The 17,897-nt window shown below is 41.8% G+C and overlaps 1 protein-coding gene across 5 annotated transcripts in view; it reads right to left on the minus strand.

The window, feature by feature from the left end:
• The window catches only part of ST3GAL3 (ST3 beta-galactoside alpha-2,3-sialyltransferase 3), a 174,231-nt gene that overhangs the window by 50,386 nt on the left and 105,948 nt on the right, over positions 1–17,897 (minus strand). For all 5 annotated transcript variants that reach the window (XM_021528189.2, XM_021528206.2, XM_021528198.2 and 2 more), the window contains 2 exons: positions 7,875–7,938; positions 124–219 (listed from right to left, as the gene is read on the minus strand). In XM_021528189.2, the coding sequence (XP_021383864.1) occupies positions 124–219; positions 7,875–7,938 (160 nt within the window). The remainder of the gene's footprint in view (positions 1–123; positions 220–7,874; positions 7,939–17,897) is intronic.

Raw genomic sequence — 17,897 nt, forward strand, 5'->3', positions numbered from 1 at the left:
TGTAAGTTAATGCTTCCATACAAAGGGATACTGTCACTAGTACAGGTTAAACTTTGCCTGCATAGCAAGTGAACTGATGCAGAAACTGAATATGGGACAGGAACTGTAATGCCAAAGACTCACCTGACAACAACATCATAGTCATCAATTTTTAACCCCAATGACTTATTTGCAAGTACTCCACCATTTCCCACAATAATACATCGCCGGCAGCTGAGACTGTGGAAGAAACAAAGGAGAGAAGTGATTTTTGTAATTGAACTTCAAACACACAGAGAGCACATATTCAGTTTGCATGTATCCAAGAACTACAGGAAACCTCTGTACATATGAAAAATTATGAGGGGGACAGAGATACACTTGATCCCCAGTTCACCTCATCATGCCCAGGCATTACATGTGATACATTGCTTTCAACACCTCACACCACGTGTGGCATAATGAGATGAGCTGTCAGGACAAGCAGCTCCTCTCCCCCCACACCCCTGGTATGATGGGCTTGAATCAAACCCATCTGTTTACTTGAACCATCTCATTATTCATTCAGCACTGAAATAACATTAAACCAAAGGCTTAGTGAGGAAGTCTTCTCTCCAAGCAATTTTATGAGTGCAGGCAGATCTTGCCAGGTATCTGGGGTGGACTCACCTTGCTGAGAACAAAATTGCTGCTTTTATCATAAGACTTCAAGAGACAGAAAAACATTAAATTGAGAGAAAAAAAGATGCCCCTACACATGCCTGTCCAGTAGGAAGCATATATGGAGACACAATAGGTGAGGAAACGGAAGGACAATAACGTTAATTAACAAAGAAACAGGAAAGAGAAGGAAGAGAACAGTTTCTCGTGGAACCCTGAGTCACGAGAACACTGCAGCAGATGTTAAAAAGCGATTTTGTTTTGAAGACAGAGAAAGGACTTCTTTCCAGCTATCTAATCCCAAATGCAGCTGGGTCTTCTGGCAATGTGCCTCCATCTCTGGTAGTTCACTGAAGGAATACGTGTCTGCAGAGCCTTTTTCGGAAAGGGTCCAAGGCAATCAGTTGTTTGGAGCAGATCCCTGAACTAGGCAGCCTTCCTAGCCCCAGGCACAGTCAACTGGTCGCTTCCAGGCTGTCCTCTCTGTGAAAAGTCTAAAGAGCCAGCATGAGGAAAGCTGTGCTTATGTGGGGTCCCTTTTTGCAGAGCAGGGCTAGAGGGCACTCAAAAGACTCAGCTAAACCACTAAAGGTCACTCTGCTGACAAAGATAGCTGGAGACACATGCGGAATTAACACAACCAAGAAATGCTCAGGAACAGCTTTCCTGCCCAGGTAAAGGTCCATTGCAGATCCAAACCTTTCCAAAAGAGAAAACTCCTTCATGCAGATGGACATATTAGCCCAGTATCCCCAAAGGCTGAAGAAGCATGTGTTTATGATAATCAAACCACAATAGAGAAAGAATATTATAGATGATAGCATACCAAAAAATCCCCAAACCAACCAGTTCTGGCAACAAGGAGAAATCGGACACAAGATCTGGTTCAAGCAGTATTTTGTGACAAAGAGAGGGAGAGTCAATCCCAAGTACACCAAAATGAGTGACAAAGATGGTAACAGCTTTGTCAAAACCTTTAAGGAAAAGGTGCTGTAGGAGGGAGAAAGACACATAGTTCAGTTCTGGCCAAGTGATATTTCAGAAGGAAATACACTCTTTTGATGATTATGACAGGAAAGTTTGACCTCCTAAAAAACAGACTGCTGGGTGAAATACTGTACCTTCTCCACTCAGCTGTGTCTCAGCTATGACTCCTTTTGAATTTTCTGTTTTGAAGAAAAATACAGTGCTGAAATCCAAAGGCTGTGAGCTTCAGGCACTCCACTCTTTCCTCTTCCCACTTACTGTTAGGATGTTCTTACCAATTCTGAATACAGATCTGTTTGTTTCAACCTCAAACCACTTAATCGCTTTCTTTACTTTTCTGCTAAATTAAAGCACCATCTACTGTCAGCAGTCTCTTCCACATCTGCATGAGATCCACTTACTGAGAAAGCACTGTGTATAAACATCTGCCTCTCACAGGGCAGACTGGTGAGCATGAGCTGCTGTGAGACAGAAGAACCAGTTCCACCAGCCAAAGCTGCTCCAGCAGCTTCATGGCTCTGCTCCCACACAGGACTCAGAGACTAATCAAACCCCACTCCTAATCTTCTATTGACCATACAAACTGGAGTGAGCTCATGACATCTTGCACACCATGGCAGCTCTTCTAGGTCTTGACTCACACTTGCAGTACATCCCTGAACAATTCTCAGCTTCCCCTCAGATCCTCAAAATACTGATTCTGGAAGACCAGCATGCAGAGCTAATGCTGCTCAAGGCAGAGTGCCTTTTACACAGAGATTTTACTTACATCATTCCAATTTTCTTCTTACAGTCATTGGTTTGCAAAATATAATCCTCATCTTGTAAACATGAGCTACATTGTTGCCTCAGTGATGCCTGATTTTTGATTTGGCTCCAGTGAAGGATGCAACGAAATAGTCAAGACTGACTTGGCCCTCCTGCTCATTACTTTCCCAGTCTTGGGTTCTGCAAATTTTCCTAGTGGAATTTCACATTTACTCCAGACTGGTTTTAGCCCCTGTGAACACCTGCCAGCAGGATTACACTGTAAGTGTCACTAAAGGATTAATTCTCCACACTGACAATAACTTTTTAAAGCCATGTAACATATCCTATTCCTAAAAAGGATACCTCTAAATGGTGTAGCATAGAAACAGAACATAAAGGACTGAGACAAATAACTAATGTGTGCCTCTAAAAGTTTACCTTTACCACTCAAGCTTCTAGTTCATCTAAAAATATATCCTCTACATGGCAAGATTTAATTTTCATAAACCCAAAGTAACATAACATCAGTTATGCTGCCAACCTGGCTCTGCCTTCTGCAGGATTTTTCCTGCAAGACCTGCAAACAAATCAACTTACAGCTACCTTTTTATTAGCTCCCATATTTCTCCAAGAATGGCTGGAGATACAAATACAACATTTGCTGTTCTCTCAAACATTCCAAAAAGGGCTAAAAAGCAAACACTAATAACAACAAGAATTTTTTATTTAACTCTTCATTGTTTACTGATTTTAAAAGACATATAATTGTCATTTAATACCCTTGTAGTTACTAATAAAAGAATCACAAAGTATTTAATTGTTGCTGTAAAATGAGACATCTTTCTATCTTTACCCCAAAAAATGAAACAAATATTTAACTGAATAGTTCTGCCTTTACTCATTGTAATTGATATGTTAATCACTTTTGCCCAGCTTCATGTCTGAACCACTCTTCTACCCTCATGGTTCTGATATATTTAAATGCATTCTCCTTTTTCCTTAAGTCTGCAGATAAGATTTTTCATTAGTAACTTTCTGACCCTAAGGTCTCATCTTTGATCTTCTAGCAGCTTAAATTTCTTTCAAATGTACTCTGTCTACTGATTGTGCCTGAGCATGGGAAACCTGCACAGTCATTGCTGGCTCCAGGCAAGTTTCTGGGTGAAGAAATGCACAACGCAGGCAGCATCAGTTACAGCTCAATTGTTTCTCCACAAAGAAGGGTGCAAACACCTTTGTGCTTGTTTACACAGTATGTCAAGGCCCTGTTTCTTTTCCAGAAGATTTCAAGGATTGAGCACATCAGACACAGCCCGTGTTTCAGTTTGCTACCAGGGTGGTATGAAGGACAGTCATGGACTTTCCACAACAGATACTCCCTAAAGCCCTAAACTGGGAGCTGCAGCCAGATGTACAGACTCTTGACACAGATACTCCAAGGTTCAGTTCATCTACATGAAAAGCAGGATTCATGCAGATTTTCTTGAACAATATAAAACTGTAAACACATATATGCTTTGTAGCAATTCCTATTTCCTCTTCTCTCTTATCAAAGTGCTTTAGGGATTTGTCAGGGGAGAAAAACCACAAAGCCTTTCTTTACACAACTTTGGATCTGAAGGCTTTGAGGAAAGATATAACTATTCTGTTATATCTTTAGGGTAGTTGGTGCATAAGGAAGCTTAACAAATTCTGGCTTGATCTGGCTGCTGTTACTTAAATGAGTGCTATCAACCTGAACCAGAGTGGGACACATACCTCTCTTGTTCTATCAAATCCCTTCCTCACTTGTTCAGGTAATATGCTGCATTAGTAAAGACTATGATAGTTATAAGATCAGACTTTCAGTTTTCTTTCATTACTAGCTGGAGGCAATACAAAAAATGTCAGTCAGGTTTTTATATTTATGTCTTTTCACAGGAAATTTACATGTCATCACCCCAGAGATGTAACCTAAAAATCCACTGAAGTGCAGCCAGCAGATGGGCTGTGAATTATAAACCAAGCCCTGGTCCATTTGCAGAATGAGGGACAGGCCACTGGAGGAGCCACTAATCAAGCAATGAAAATCTCAGCAATATTGGTGGGCCTGGAAAAACCAATGGAGGGCAAGAAGTTTCAAAGATGAGGCCCGCTGACATCTGTGTGAGAGAAAAAGATATGCCAGCTCAGAAGGAAGAGGTCAACAGTTCTAGAGAAAGTCCCCTGGATCTCCAAACTTTTCCAGACAAGCTCAGGGGTGAGTTGTAACTCCCCTCCCAAACATCACTGGAGCTTCACCTACCCCTGCCCTGGAGCAGGAGCAGGTTACCATTCAACACAAGGTGCTGTAATGAGGAGTCATGAAGAAAGCAGGGCACCATGTATACTGGTACAGGTGTGAACCACAGCCTTTGTTCCCATGCCCTCCAGCTGCTGCTAGTTATAACACAATGCAGGGATTAGTGGAAGTGAATTGGCAAAGCTGCTGTGGGATGATGAAAAGTGCACGCATACCCAGAAGGATCACGTTTGCCTCATTTCAGCACCATGTCAGTACATTGTGTCAGGAAAGGTGCATCAGGATGCCCTTTAGCACAGGAATAGTCAAGCAAACAAGGTCATTTCCAGGGCTTATGAGAAGCAAGTGAATGAAACTTCTCAAGGACCAGCTTTGTGAAGGAGGGCAGAAATTGAGAAGCTTGGGTAGGAACAAGACCAAAGGCTTGGTGTAGAGATCTTCCACCACACAGCTCTAATCCTCTCTTTCCTTTCTGTGCTCTCACGCACTGCTCTGACCTCACCTTTCCTGCCTCTCCCACCCTTCCCCTGGGAAAGCTGTATTCAGTGTATAGTTACATGAACACTTACTCCAACGGGCTGGGCAGTTCTCACCCTCCCCGCCCATCCCAGCCTCTGCCTCTCCTGCTGCCATTCAGCTCTGTGCCCACACAACTCTTCAGTGGGAGGGGAGCTCTGGAAATGAAGTCATTGGAATGACCTGGGTTGAGAGAAAAACTCATAAACTGGAATTATCTCACTGATCTACTTTGAAGTCCCCTTTCAAACAATAGCAGCAGCATAAGGAGAGGGGCAGCAGCAGTAGCAAATATGGCTTCTTAGACCTGCCAACAGAGAAAATGTTGATGCAACTCCATTCTGAAAAGACGGTGAACCTGGAGCCTTTGTCCTGCTTCTAGAATCAGCCCACTAGACTTCTGAGAGCCTACATAGAACCAAGAATGGTTTGGGTTGGAAGGGACCTTTCAAGTCCCCTAACTCAGGCTTTCTCCAGTTGCTTCAAGGTGTTGAGCAAAGGGGAGAGGTCTGGACTTTCTCCTTGACCAGTGAGCAGGAAGGGACTGGCTAAACCCAAGGCTCTACCCCCAGCACACTGGTGCTGCCATGGAGGGGAACTGTTAGGATCTGCTTGAAGCTTGAGAAAGATGAGAAAGGAGCTAGACTTCATCCACCAGTCTTCTCCACAAATTTTCTAGGAATCCAAAATGGCAGATACCTGCTGCTGCCAGCAGTGGAATTCAGTGATGACCACAGCTGAAGAACATTTCTGGAATGATACCCAAGTCTTCATCTGTGCCCTACTCACCAAGCTGGTTTAGCAGACCAGCACTATGGCAGCCTTCACAACTCCCACAGTTCCCAAGCTCTTTCTCCTCATAACTCCTCTGTTGCAACTCCATCCACCTCCTTCTTTAGGCTCTCACTTTCCAGCTTGCTATCCCAAGCCTCCTTGAGTCCCTTTCTCTCATAAATACTTCTGTTTTAATCCTTCCTAAGACCTGCACACTTGGAAGGGCTTTGGGAGGTATTTGATGGTGATGCATATGTACTACACAATCAACATTCACTGATACGGATTTATCACAATTCCCAAGGAAACAGTACTGCCCCAAGATATCTGTGTGTTCACACACCACCAAACCTTGTTGCTGCAATGCAACAGAAACAAATGTCTGGCTTGTTCCTGAGGTCTCATTTGCACTTGATATCTCATGTATTTTGCATATATTTCATGGGACTTAAGTGTTAGATCTTTCCTATCTCTGCAGCAAACCCATTATAAAGAACCCAAACCAAAGTGAGCAGCTCATGCCAGAGTCGTTATGTTTCAGAATCTCCTGCAAAATTACTTTTAAAAAGCCTGAAACATTCTACACCTCACAAAACAGGTGAGCAGCAAGGGTCACAATTACATTAACCTTCACTGCAAGAATCTTCCACCTGCCCTCTGTCATTAAGATTAATTTCATATGAGCAACCTTCTGAAGGAGTCTATATGTGGATTTTTCAACAGATTAAAATCTTAACTCTCCAACCAGAACTGAGATAAACCCCAGATGGATGAGACTCAGTTGTGTACAAAATCTCTAAGAAGGTCATTTGTAAAATGGTTTTACCTTCTGGACATAATTTCTCAAATTAATCCAAAGTCTGAAGGCTAACCCTATCTGGCACTGCTGTAAGGCAGCAAACTTCAAAGAAACCTAAATTAACACATAGACTGTGCAAGACTAAGAATAAGCTTTCACACAGAAAGTAACTCCCAACTACAGCAGGCAAGCTCTACAACCAGCAAGAGAGATGCAGAGACCTATGGAAAGGCTGGTTAAGCTTATGAACTTTGTCGTGAAAAATGGGCAGAAGGGGAGCTGGGGTAGAAAATAAAACCCATGTGTTTAGAAAGCAGGAACTGTGTTCTCAGCCTGGGTCAAGTACCACTGGAAATAAGTATTACCAGGACTTTGAAAAGAGCTCAAGTCCCAGAGTAAAAACCTCTGACAGCTTCTGAAAAAAAAAACAACAAAACAAACTTTCCCTAATCTGAGAGGTGGCACTAAACCAAACCTGTGGGAAAAATGGAAGAAATGACAGAAAGCAAGGACAGGACTGTCACTGGGAAGCTGATTGTAAACATGGCAGTGAGTTTCAGAAACAACCTCAGCAACAGAACTGAAGAATCAAAGGAGCTTCTTCTAAAGGCATCAATTCAAATATCACAGGACCCAGGAGACTGCTATCCTGTTCATCCTAGCACAGGCTTGGCCAACACAACCAAACATTCCTACTTTGAGAGTGAGGTATTAATGAAAAACATTGTTGAAATAAGCCAGTCCCTTCTTTTCTTCTAAAATTCCTTGTGGTTCTGTTGCTTTGTCAGAAAGGCTGGAAAAGAGCAAAGTGTTTATTGAAAGCTGCTATTTACCTATTTGAAAATGGGGCAAAAGGATGTCTTGTAACAACATATGAAAACAAATGATTAGGAAATAGTCAAAAGCTAAACACTTTTTTCTACTTATGTTTGACTTGACAGAAGTCTCCAGAGTCTACAGATTTACTATAAAGAGGACTCAGTTTTCAGCTCCTGACTTACTCATCCACATTCAAATGTATTGGCAATAATTTCTGGCAAAAAATGTCTAAAACGTCTAACAAAATTTATATAGGACATATGGTAAAGAATCACTTCTACTTCTTCTGCTCTGAAGGTTTCATCTTACCTGTCAAGAGCTGGAGTTAGACGATAATCTTTGGTTGCTGACAGGATGGCTTTGATCAGATTATCTGGGGAGAAAGGAAGAAGACATTAGGAACAAGTTCTGACTTCTAACGGAAATGAGAAACAATGTGGAGTAAAGCATCTGAAGCAGTTACTTGAAGGAACTGAAAGGTTCTCATTAGGAATGAACGCTAAATTGAATATTCCTATTTTCTCTGGACAATGACCTTCACACACAGCCTGCAAAGACATGTTATGTGCCAAATTCTGATGCAGTGTGTAATAGCCTTGCACGGAGATTGTCACAGGAACAAGCACCATACATTTTATAGCAGTGATTTCATATTCCCTGCCCTGAGATGACAGTTTCACAAACACTTCAGACACGAAAAGGCCAGCATCACTGTCACTGCTTGCCTTCAGAAAAGCTTTTATGTGGCTGAGTGGTGAACTGGATGCAGGAACAGAACCAGGCTAAAATGGATGCTTTCTATTCTGTGGGTTACTTTCAGTTTAGGTTCCTTAGTCCATCTTTCTTCAATTAAAGCACCATAACTGCATAAAGAAATGCCCATGGAACTGCAGCCTACACTGATACCCTGCAAATGCTGCAGCAACCAGATGATATAAGTTATGCAAGCATAGGCACACAGACAACTTAAATACATTAAGTTGCAGAAGCACAGTGATGACATACAAATAATTCTATCGGCTATGGAAACTTTGGAGTCTGCTTCCCTCTAGATTTTGTCCTTTGTCCCTAATTTTGCCATCTCTCTCCCCCAGAGAGATCCAAACTCCTTTACCATGGCCCAACTAGGGCCAAAAGCAGTAAGGCTCTGGCTAGTTTGTATTTACAACTGTACTAGTAACTTCAGAATGTCTGTACTGGGTTTGACAAAAAGTCCATCTGCCTCCAAATCCTGACTCTAACTGTGGTCTTAAGCAGATACCTAAGAGGAGAACAAAACCAAAGCAAACAGATGTATTTCCCTGAAATTCTCTTCTTCTATTCAACTGTTTCCAAATCAGGCATTTTGTATGTCAGATACAGCTTCTTTGTATCTGATAACTTGCAATGATTTCTAATCCATGAGCTCAGAATCTTCCTCAATCCATATGGACATTCAATCACTTCCCTTTGCAATTTTGAATATGGCTTCTCTGAGCTTCATTTATACTGGAAAAGATTGTGAACAATTAGTTCCCTTCCATCTTTGCTTGGGAGATTGTAAATAACTCTAATATCCTAAAATATTTCAGTCAACTAACTAGTTCAGAAGTTCCTAGGAAACACCAGTTAAAATGAACAAATAAGTCTCATTTCTTTACAAAAGACTAAAAATGGTACAGAAACATTACAAAAACTGACAACAAATGATTTTTCACCTCTAACTTAAACATCTTTCCTGACAGACACTAATTACAGCAATCAGCAAAGTTAGGAGAGACCTTTTAACATTAAGAATTCTGCTCTTCTCCACTGCATCCTTCCTCAGCAGCAACAGGACAAATGTGTGACATAAACACAGGAGCTCAAGGCAGCCCACATACCAAAGAGCTTTGAACCTGACAACAAGCTGGCCAGACACACAAAGATGATAAACAGAAAACTCTGACAATTACTTGAGATTCAGGGAAGTTTTTGATATAGCAGCACTGGCAGCACCTGCCAACCATTGCAAGCTGGGGAGTGTGATTACCTTCAGATCATAGTTTGGAGAGGAGTAAGGGACGAGGCAATTCATAAGGGTAAAAGCAACTTTGATAACAAAATAGTGGTGCTTAGTTTTCCTTCATCTCAAGAATTTCTTCTGATGCATAGGCAGCAGGCTTCCCCGCCAACAGGAACGCTACTACCCTAAATCTGCTCTAACAGCAGTAGGTTGCTGTGACCTCTAATGGCATCATGCCACAGTCCTCTCCTTGGCCTCCTTCACACCTTGGCTTTTGCTGGACAGCATATTTTACTGACGTTGTTTTCCCACATTCTCAGAGAAGACATCAAAGGATTGCATGTCAAGGGTTGCAACTTCCCATCTACCAAGCTTTTGTTATGCCAGATTTGCTCTATCACCCACAAGTTACACCCTGCACTACTTGGAGACCATCCCATGGACTATTTTAGAAAAAAACATTAAAAGAATACAGTTGAGTGATGCATTCAAATTATTCTGGTTTACTCATCTTGCAAGATAATTAGTAATGCCTTCTTAGTGAATGCTCAAGAATGAAATAAAACTATAGGAGTGGATGTGGCAGCATTTGAATGGAGGTGCTTCCGAAACTAAAACAAACAAGCGACAATATCGAGCATTCAGTACAGATTATGAACAGACAAATAGGAAATAGCTCTTCAGCAGACCCCACAGCCCAGCAATACATGGCATCCAAAAGTTTAGGAAGTTGCACAAATTGTTACTATTCAAAACTGCTGACCAAAGCTCAATAAAAGACAAAGTACTTCACTGTCAAGTGTTCACTCACAGCAGGAATGAAGATGGCACCAAGTTCATCTGCTCTAGCCCTCTTTTTGGAAGCCAGGAAAAACTAATGGCTGGGACAGGGGACAGGCACTAGATCTTTCTGGTTGAGCTGGAACTCTACTTCACTGTTGCACTTGCACCTTGATGCTGGCAGTAGGATGGAAAGACATGACCTCCTCCAGAAGGAGTTACTGTATTTTCTGTATTTTCCTGGGGAAAGGTTTTAAGGATCACCAGATGCTGCTGTGGCTGATCTGCAACTGTGCACAAGACCACAAAGCAGTAAGGAGCACTAAGGAACCACTGGCAGGATCTTTTAATACAGCTGGGGCAAGGTGGAGGATCACTTGCAGTCACCACTGCAAAGACTATCATCACAAACTTCTGATATCAGGGCTCACCTCCAGGCTGTGACTAAAGAAAATTGGGCACCAGGAAAGCAAGTACATTATGTAAGGTCCATTGATGAGACATGCTCTCTCCAGGGTAAGAAACTGAAGGGGTGATGAGCAGTCTGCCTTAGACACCTATGTACCGAGTGAAAATAATGGGTGCAAGTACATGTAACAAATACTACAAAGAAAAATTCCTTCCTGCTTCAAGTAACAGGATTTGTGCACAGCCACTGCCTGGAAGTCAAGGACTGAAAGAAATTTTGCAAGGACAAACGATAGGCCAAGTTGTCTACATGAACACATCAGCAGGGCAAGTAATCTACTGCAGTCTTCTGCAGCCATAGCCTGTTTATTATATTTTCTTTTTTTTTGTCATGGAGAATTTAGATCACTGGGGAGAGTGGGAGATTATTTAACCCGTTCATCTATCAACCACTATGCATGCACTCTTACTATGAAAACAAGGCAAGAAGACTCTGCACATTTTTCTCACATCTAGAGGAGGAGTTGACTACATTTATCTAAGAATCCTGAGTTATCTTGACATATTCTATCAACTTTGCCTTATAACATAAGAAGATTCAAAAGCCAGCTCAGTACTGGATGATTTGTCTGAACACAAGTACATATTGACTTCAGGTTGACCCTGAAATTTTCAGACATTTGGAAAAACTAAGTAGTTAGAAATTAGGCAGACAGTGACCACACAGTGAGAATCAGCCTAAGTCTCAATTCTAGCCTTTTCCTCTGTTATTTATGTGAAGGAATGGAGGAGACCTTCACTGTAAATGTCAACAACACTTAAAATTGTTGTTTCTAATGCAGAAATGTCTTGCTTGTATCACCAAAAGAAGATAGGAGGCCTTTCCAGTCCACAGGGTTTACTGCAGGCACCTCACAGGGTCTACCTTCTGCCTGCCTTGAAAGCAGGCAAACTGGGATGTTTGTGCACTCTCAAATGGCCAAGAGAAGAGGCTGTATTTTTCAAGTTGTGTATACCAGCCACCCTCCTCAAAACCCAGCATGCCTACATGCCCCAGCTGGCAGCAGTGTGTGAACTCCCTGCCTCAGGGTCAGGGGACAGCTGCAGTGCTGCTGCAGTGCTCTGTGTTTGCCCTGGCAGCTTGTGGCCAGTGCCCATCTCCACTGGTGGTCACCCAGCTGCCACCCTGCCAGTCAGCACTTCTGCAGGTCCAGGCCATCAGCTCCAGCTTCTGGGAACAGACTGACTCGAGTGAGGTTGACTGACATTCTGTGCAGTCTGCCAGGAGACTGCACATGGGTCCCTGTCCCATGACAACAGAATGCCACGTGTGTGTCAGCTTTGTGGGGAGTGTAAACTAAACACTATCAATGCTATGGATTAAACAAATCACAGTATTTACAAACAAGTTCTTAGCACAAGCCAGTGCATACACTTTTTTTCAATACACTACCCAAAAGTTCAGCTCTGTATAAAATTCTTCCTTCAGCATTTTTTTACCTTAAGGTCTTGCTCCATATGGGAGTTGAGGAATGACCTTTAACAGAGAAGTTTTTACATCTTTTGAAGAATGATCTTTACAGCAAATCAAGGGATGCGATTCTTCCACTCTACTTAACCCTAGTGAGGTGACGTCTGGAGTGCTGTGTCCAGTTCTGGACTCCTCAGGACAGAAAATATGGAGCTCCTGGAGCAGGTCCAGTGGAGGGTAACAAAGATGAGGAAGGGACTGGAGCATCTCCATTATGAGGAAAGGCTGGGGGAGCTGGGCCTGTTCAGAGGTGAAAAGAGAAGGATGAGAAGGGACCTAATCCATATCTCTCAGTATCTGAAGGGAGGTGTCAGAGGATGGACCAGGTTCAGCACAGTGGTGCCAAGCAGTGGTACAAGAGGAAACAGGCAGAAACTGATTCCCAGGAAGTTCCACCTGAATATAAGGAAGAACTTCTCTGTGCAGGTGACCAAGCACCGGGACAGGCTGTGCAGGGGGGTGTGGGACCTCCCTCACTGGGGACATCCCAGAGCCATTTGGACACAAACATGTGCAACCTGATTTGAGATGAGGCTGCTTGAGCAGGGGGGTTGGATCAGATGACCCAGGGTGGTCCCCTCCAACCTGACTAATTCTGTGATTTTCCACTCTGGTGCCCAGCACGAGGCCATGGACCCACCACATGTTCCATTCTCTCTTCCAGAAACACCATGTCCAGCTGTAAACAGTCAATATTTTTCATACCTTTGTGAAGCTGGGAATCCAGGTTACAACAGGTATCACAATGTATCTGAAATTCCCTGCACCACTTCTTTTTATTATTGATCAGCAGACTTTAAGAGGTCAAGGAAGGAAAAAGCATCTATGAAGAATTCCAGAATTAAGCGGTGCATTGCAAACATGTGAACTGGCTCTCAAAAACAGCTAACTACAAACTGAGGAATCTGTCCCCAGATCAAAACTCGTGTGTAAATACAAGAGAGTGGTTTCTTGTGGTCACTAGCTGTACCAGATTTAGGTGGTTTGCTGGAGATACACTTTACTAACAACAGGACTTTAAACTGCTGCTCCTAGCAAGATTCCCATTGATGATTTTTAATGGCATTAAGACAAGAGGCATATACTGTTGCCTAGACACAAAGCAAAAGAAAAAGAAGACAGAATGTGCATGGTATCCTCCCTAGCAATTTTAGAAGAACCTGGCATGCATTAAATGTAAGCTCCATTAAAGCCCTTAAGGCCTATTTTTATAACAAGATATAAATAAAATACATAACATTTAGACTCTTCATTTACATTGTCGTTTTGGAGCCTTCAGGGATTTTTTTTTTCCAAGCTTTTCTTCACAACCAAGAGTTTATTTTTTTAGAATACAAGCTTAGTTCCTAACATAATCCTAGGGCTACAAAAGTTGGAACATTAATCTAAAAAACAATTATGAAAAAAAATGGGCAGCATTTTGCAATAACCATGCATTAACAATTTTGATCTAAACTCGAGTTCAATTCACAGGAAGCAATAAAGTCCATAGAAAGAGGCAAATTCACACCAAATAAAAACAGTCCTTGAAAGATTCACAGTGTGCTGGTTAAAGACAAGCAGGAAAATAAATACAGTTGTTATAGAGGGCTCTACATTTTGATGATCCTTCACAAGTGGCCAGGCAATATCTTCAAGGCCAAAAAAACTCAGTAACTACTACAGTGATTCCTAATTCTGCTGACACTTGCAGAAGCATTACTAAATGGCACTTCAAAACACAACAGCCAGAGAATATCTGCTCTTCTCTTTAGAAGATAGAAAAGAGGAATAATATCATATCCATGTTTCCATTGCAATTCAAGACTTCGATGAGGAACTCCAATATGGAGTAATCCAATTAACTGAAAACTTAGGGTTTGCATCTCCCTTCTCAGTGAGTTGGGAGCAGGACTATTTTTTAGGCACACTCAACAGCAAAGCATCAGTTTTGATTGAAATAAGGAACTATTGTACTTTCATCAAGAGAATTCAAGAACGAGAATGGATTTAACTTCAAAATTCACAACATATCTCCCCTTTAGAAGTTTTATTCAGTAATGAAAAGGCAACCCTCTACCTCTTCTGAAATGTTCAACATTTTTTCCCCTTCAAACCACTCATTTCTTTTCTTTAGGATATAAAATCAGCTAAATTCCCTGGGGAAACATCAACATTTTTATATCTATATTCCCACGTGATAATGGCAACTATTACCAATTTTGGTCAAATGCAAAATTCTAGTTGAATCTAGTTCAGAAATGTGTCTCCAACTCAGGAAGAAACGACAATCTTGTTAATACCAACTCTGAACAGAACTAATGGCTATACATGGTTGTGCTTCTGCTTTTTGTTAGAGGAATAAGACATGAAGAACAAAAGAATACTTACAGTAGGAAAATCATCTGTACAACAAAGTACCACTAACAAAATGAGGATAAAGTTGGAGAATTAAAGCATAAAATGCCTCATTCAGACCTAGTCAACTGCAGGCAAGGTGACTGCATGTGGTACTGCAGTCTCTACAAAGAGCGAGAAGATTAGGTTAGAAAAGACCTACTTTTCTAATGTGTTTTTTCTTGAATCAGAAATTGTCATGTCCAACTGCATATGTTTTCTCAGAGATTAAGTATTGCTCATGCCAAGAAAGCCAATGGAAAAAAAAAAAGTTATGCAAGAAAAGAGCATGCGTGAAAAGAGAGGAGATTTTCTCCTAATAACACTGTGATATGCCAACTTTTGCAGGCCTGAAAACTCAACATTTTCACTGGAGATGAATGACCTCTGCCCCATGAGACTACTGAACAACTGCTGAGCAGCACTGAACCATGGCTTTTCCCAAGAGCACTGACACAAAAGAAAACATCCAAATAAAACCAAGTACAAGAACAGTTAATCATTGCACAATACATCCATTAGCATTGGTGGTCTGGACAAAGTCTTAATTCCTTTGTCACTGAATGTGTCACCAGTTCCAGACATCCCTCCAGTATCAAGTGAAAATACAAAGTCTCCTGGCCAGTACTTCATATTACATTTGATAAAACTGTAACATTTCAAACATGTTCTTATTCTCTTATCGCCCTGGGGAAGGAATTGCTTCTTAGTGTCTTGATGGGAGGGAGATTCTGAGATGGTGACAACAGAATCACTCCCTAAAAAAATAACTATCACCTTCAAAGACAAACTGATTCAGGACCAAAAAGCAGCCTCTCTGCTCAAAACAACTGAGCAGGAACAAAGGTGGAAGTGATACCTACAATTACTGCTAAGCAGTGAGACAATTACTAACTAAATGCATAGAGGAGATCTTACACTGATCACATCTGTTTAGTTTTTTAGTGTATGCTGTGCCATATGTTTTCACTTAAGTTAAAAAACCAAAAAACTGCAGCAACTCTCCCGTCCTCATTACACAAAGAGGATGCCAGATATTAGCTACTCTTTCTTCAGAAAGCCTTTTATATTCTTGAAACCACATGTACTGAGAAATTCTATTAATAGTCAGGTATTTCTCCAGTCTTGTTTGTTGCCCTTCTCCAAATAACTCTTTCCTTTTGCTTTAGCTACAGAGGTAAATTTGGGGAGGAGGCCCCCTGGGATTAATAATCTTACTAACACTATAAACAAATTTTCCATTGCTTATTCATTGACAAATTTAACCCTGAGAGCAGTGCCCATGCTAGAGAATCTCTGCAACTACATGGACAGCATGGGCATATTCATATCTCCATAATAACTCTGATAGAAGCACTGCTAGAAAAAGGTGCAAATCCAAAGGAAGACATTTCAATTTAGATTTTAAAAAACTCCATGTGACTCGTTTAAGAGCCCAAGAATCCTGCAGTCTCCCTGCTCTTCACTGAAAAAAGTTGCAACTACAGACTTGGTGGGTGCTGGGAAAGAATTCCTACAAGCAAATTATACCCTTGCAAATGGTGAAACATGGGAGGCACTCCAACATTCTAGTTAATGCCAAAACAATAGCCTGGGATGCAGGAGAGTGCTGGGAGGCTGGAGCTGTCCCCCACAGGAACCCTTGACATTTGGAGCTTTTAGAGTTCCAACATCTTGTTACAGTTTGATCTTCTCGACAACTGTGAGAGTTGACCAATTTCATCAAGTTCCTCACTTTGGCTACAAACACAGCAGCAAACAAATTGGCAGCAGGGCATGGGCCTGCACGGTCCTACTTGAGTCCATACTAATAAAGTGTCAGCACAGTCCCAGATGTGTTCACCAGGGCCAACAAACATCCTCCTCTACAATTCTCACGCATTCACAGGCTAATACAGGCCAGTGACCTTTCTTGATAGGAAGCCTGGACATAGCCACTCTATTTTTGTGGGGGGCAGGGAGTTAATCTGTTTGAACAATGAGCTCAACAGCGTTCACGACCACAGGACAACCACTTTATTTATTAATAGAGACGGAGTCATCGTTTCCAAGCACTTAGAGTGGCCCATCCCGTTTCCAGACTCTGTCAAATCCCACAGTAGGGGACAACAAGTTCGATGTGGCAGACCATCTCAGTTTCTAAAAGTGCAGTCAAACATGACACTGGCCTGTTTGTCAACACGGGCATTCCTCATTTAGAAAAGCTTGGTCCAGATTCTGAAATATAATCTCATAAGTACACAGCCAGCTGCAGAAGCCACTGGGTAAAACCTAGAGCCACTGTTACATGAATGGCCAAACTAGGTACTGGTAGTGACCACTTATGGTGTCAAAACATAATCACACCTCTTCATACCTACTATTTCCCCTATTCTCTGCACACAGAAGAAGCCAGAGTTTCCACAAGGGCTACAGACACCTATGATGAATGCAACATCATCTTCAACCTACTGGATCAGCTCCAACACTCCTGACAGCTCTCACCTCTGCTTTTGTCCCAGGTTGCTTGGCATTGTGATCAAGTAATTCGGACCAATCCTTGGTCCAGATCTTTGGTGAACAGACAACAACTAGAACATATACTAAAACTCTACCCATTCAAGACAGGTTAAGAAAAAGGTACAACAGCTGCTCTTAAGTTCCTCTTGATCTATTTCTAATACCTAGTTGAGGACTCTCAGAACCAGCATTCAAAGAGAGTTCACACGAGACTTCATACCACATGCTTCATCTCAGAAAGCAGCAGGGTTGCCACCTGCTTATTCTGTGCCTCTTTCACAGAATGCAAGTAATCACTAAGGCTGTTAACTGACAATAGCAGCAGTTTCCCATCTGACACAGGATGTGCAGTATTTCTACTGCATTAATCCATTTCACAACCAGCAGCATTCAGGGAAAGTCTAAAAACTTTCATATGCAGGACCATATTCACCTTGAGGGCTTCTACACATGAATGCTCTTGCCAAGACTGGAGCACTCTGTCCATAAAACCTCCTTGCCTGGGCTGATGGCCAAATCAGAAAATAACCCCTGTAGTGAAGGAGTGAGAAATCTTTTACAAAGAAGCACTGTTGAACTTTCTATGTTGTACTGAGTATCTTTAAGCATCTGGAGATAGGAGAGCTGTCTTTACAATCAGATTCTCATCAAAGAAAATGAAAATCTCTGATGGACTGTGTCAAAATGATCAGCATACTGCCTTCTCTTTGATATGATAACCTTTAAAGAGCAGTAGTCCTGCCCTGAAAATTTC

This window comes from Lonchura striata, chromosome 9 (assembly GCF_046129695.1).
Source record: "Lonchura striata isolate bLonStr1 chromosome 9, bLonStr1.mat, whole genome shotgun sequence".
NCBI lineage: Eukaryota > Metazoa > Chordata > Aves > Passeriformes > Estrildidae > Lonchura > Lonchura striata.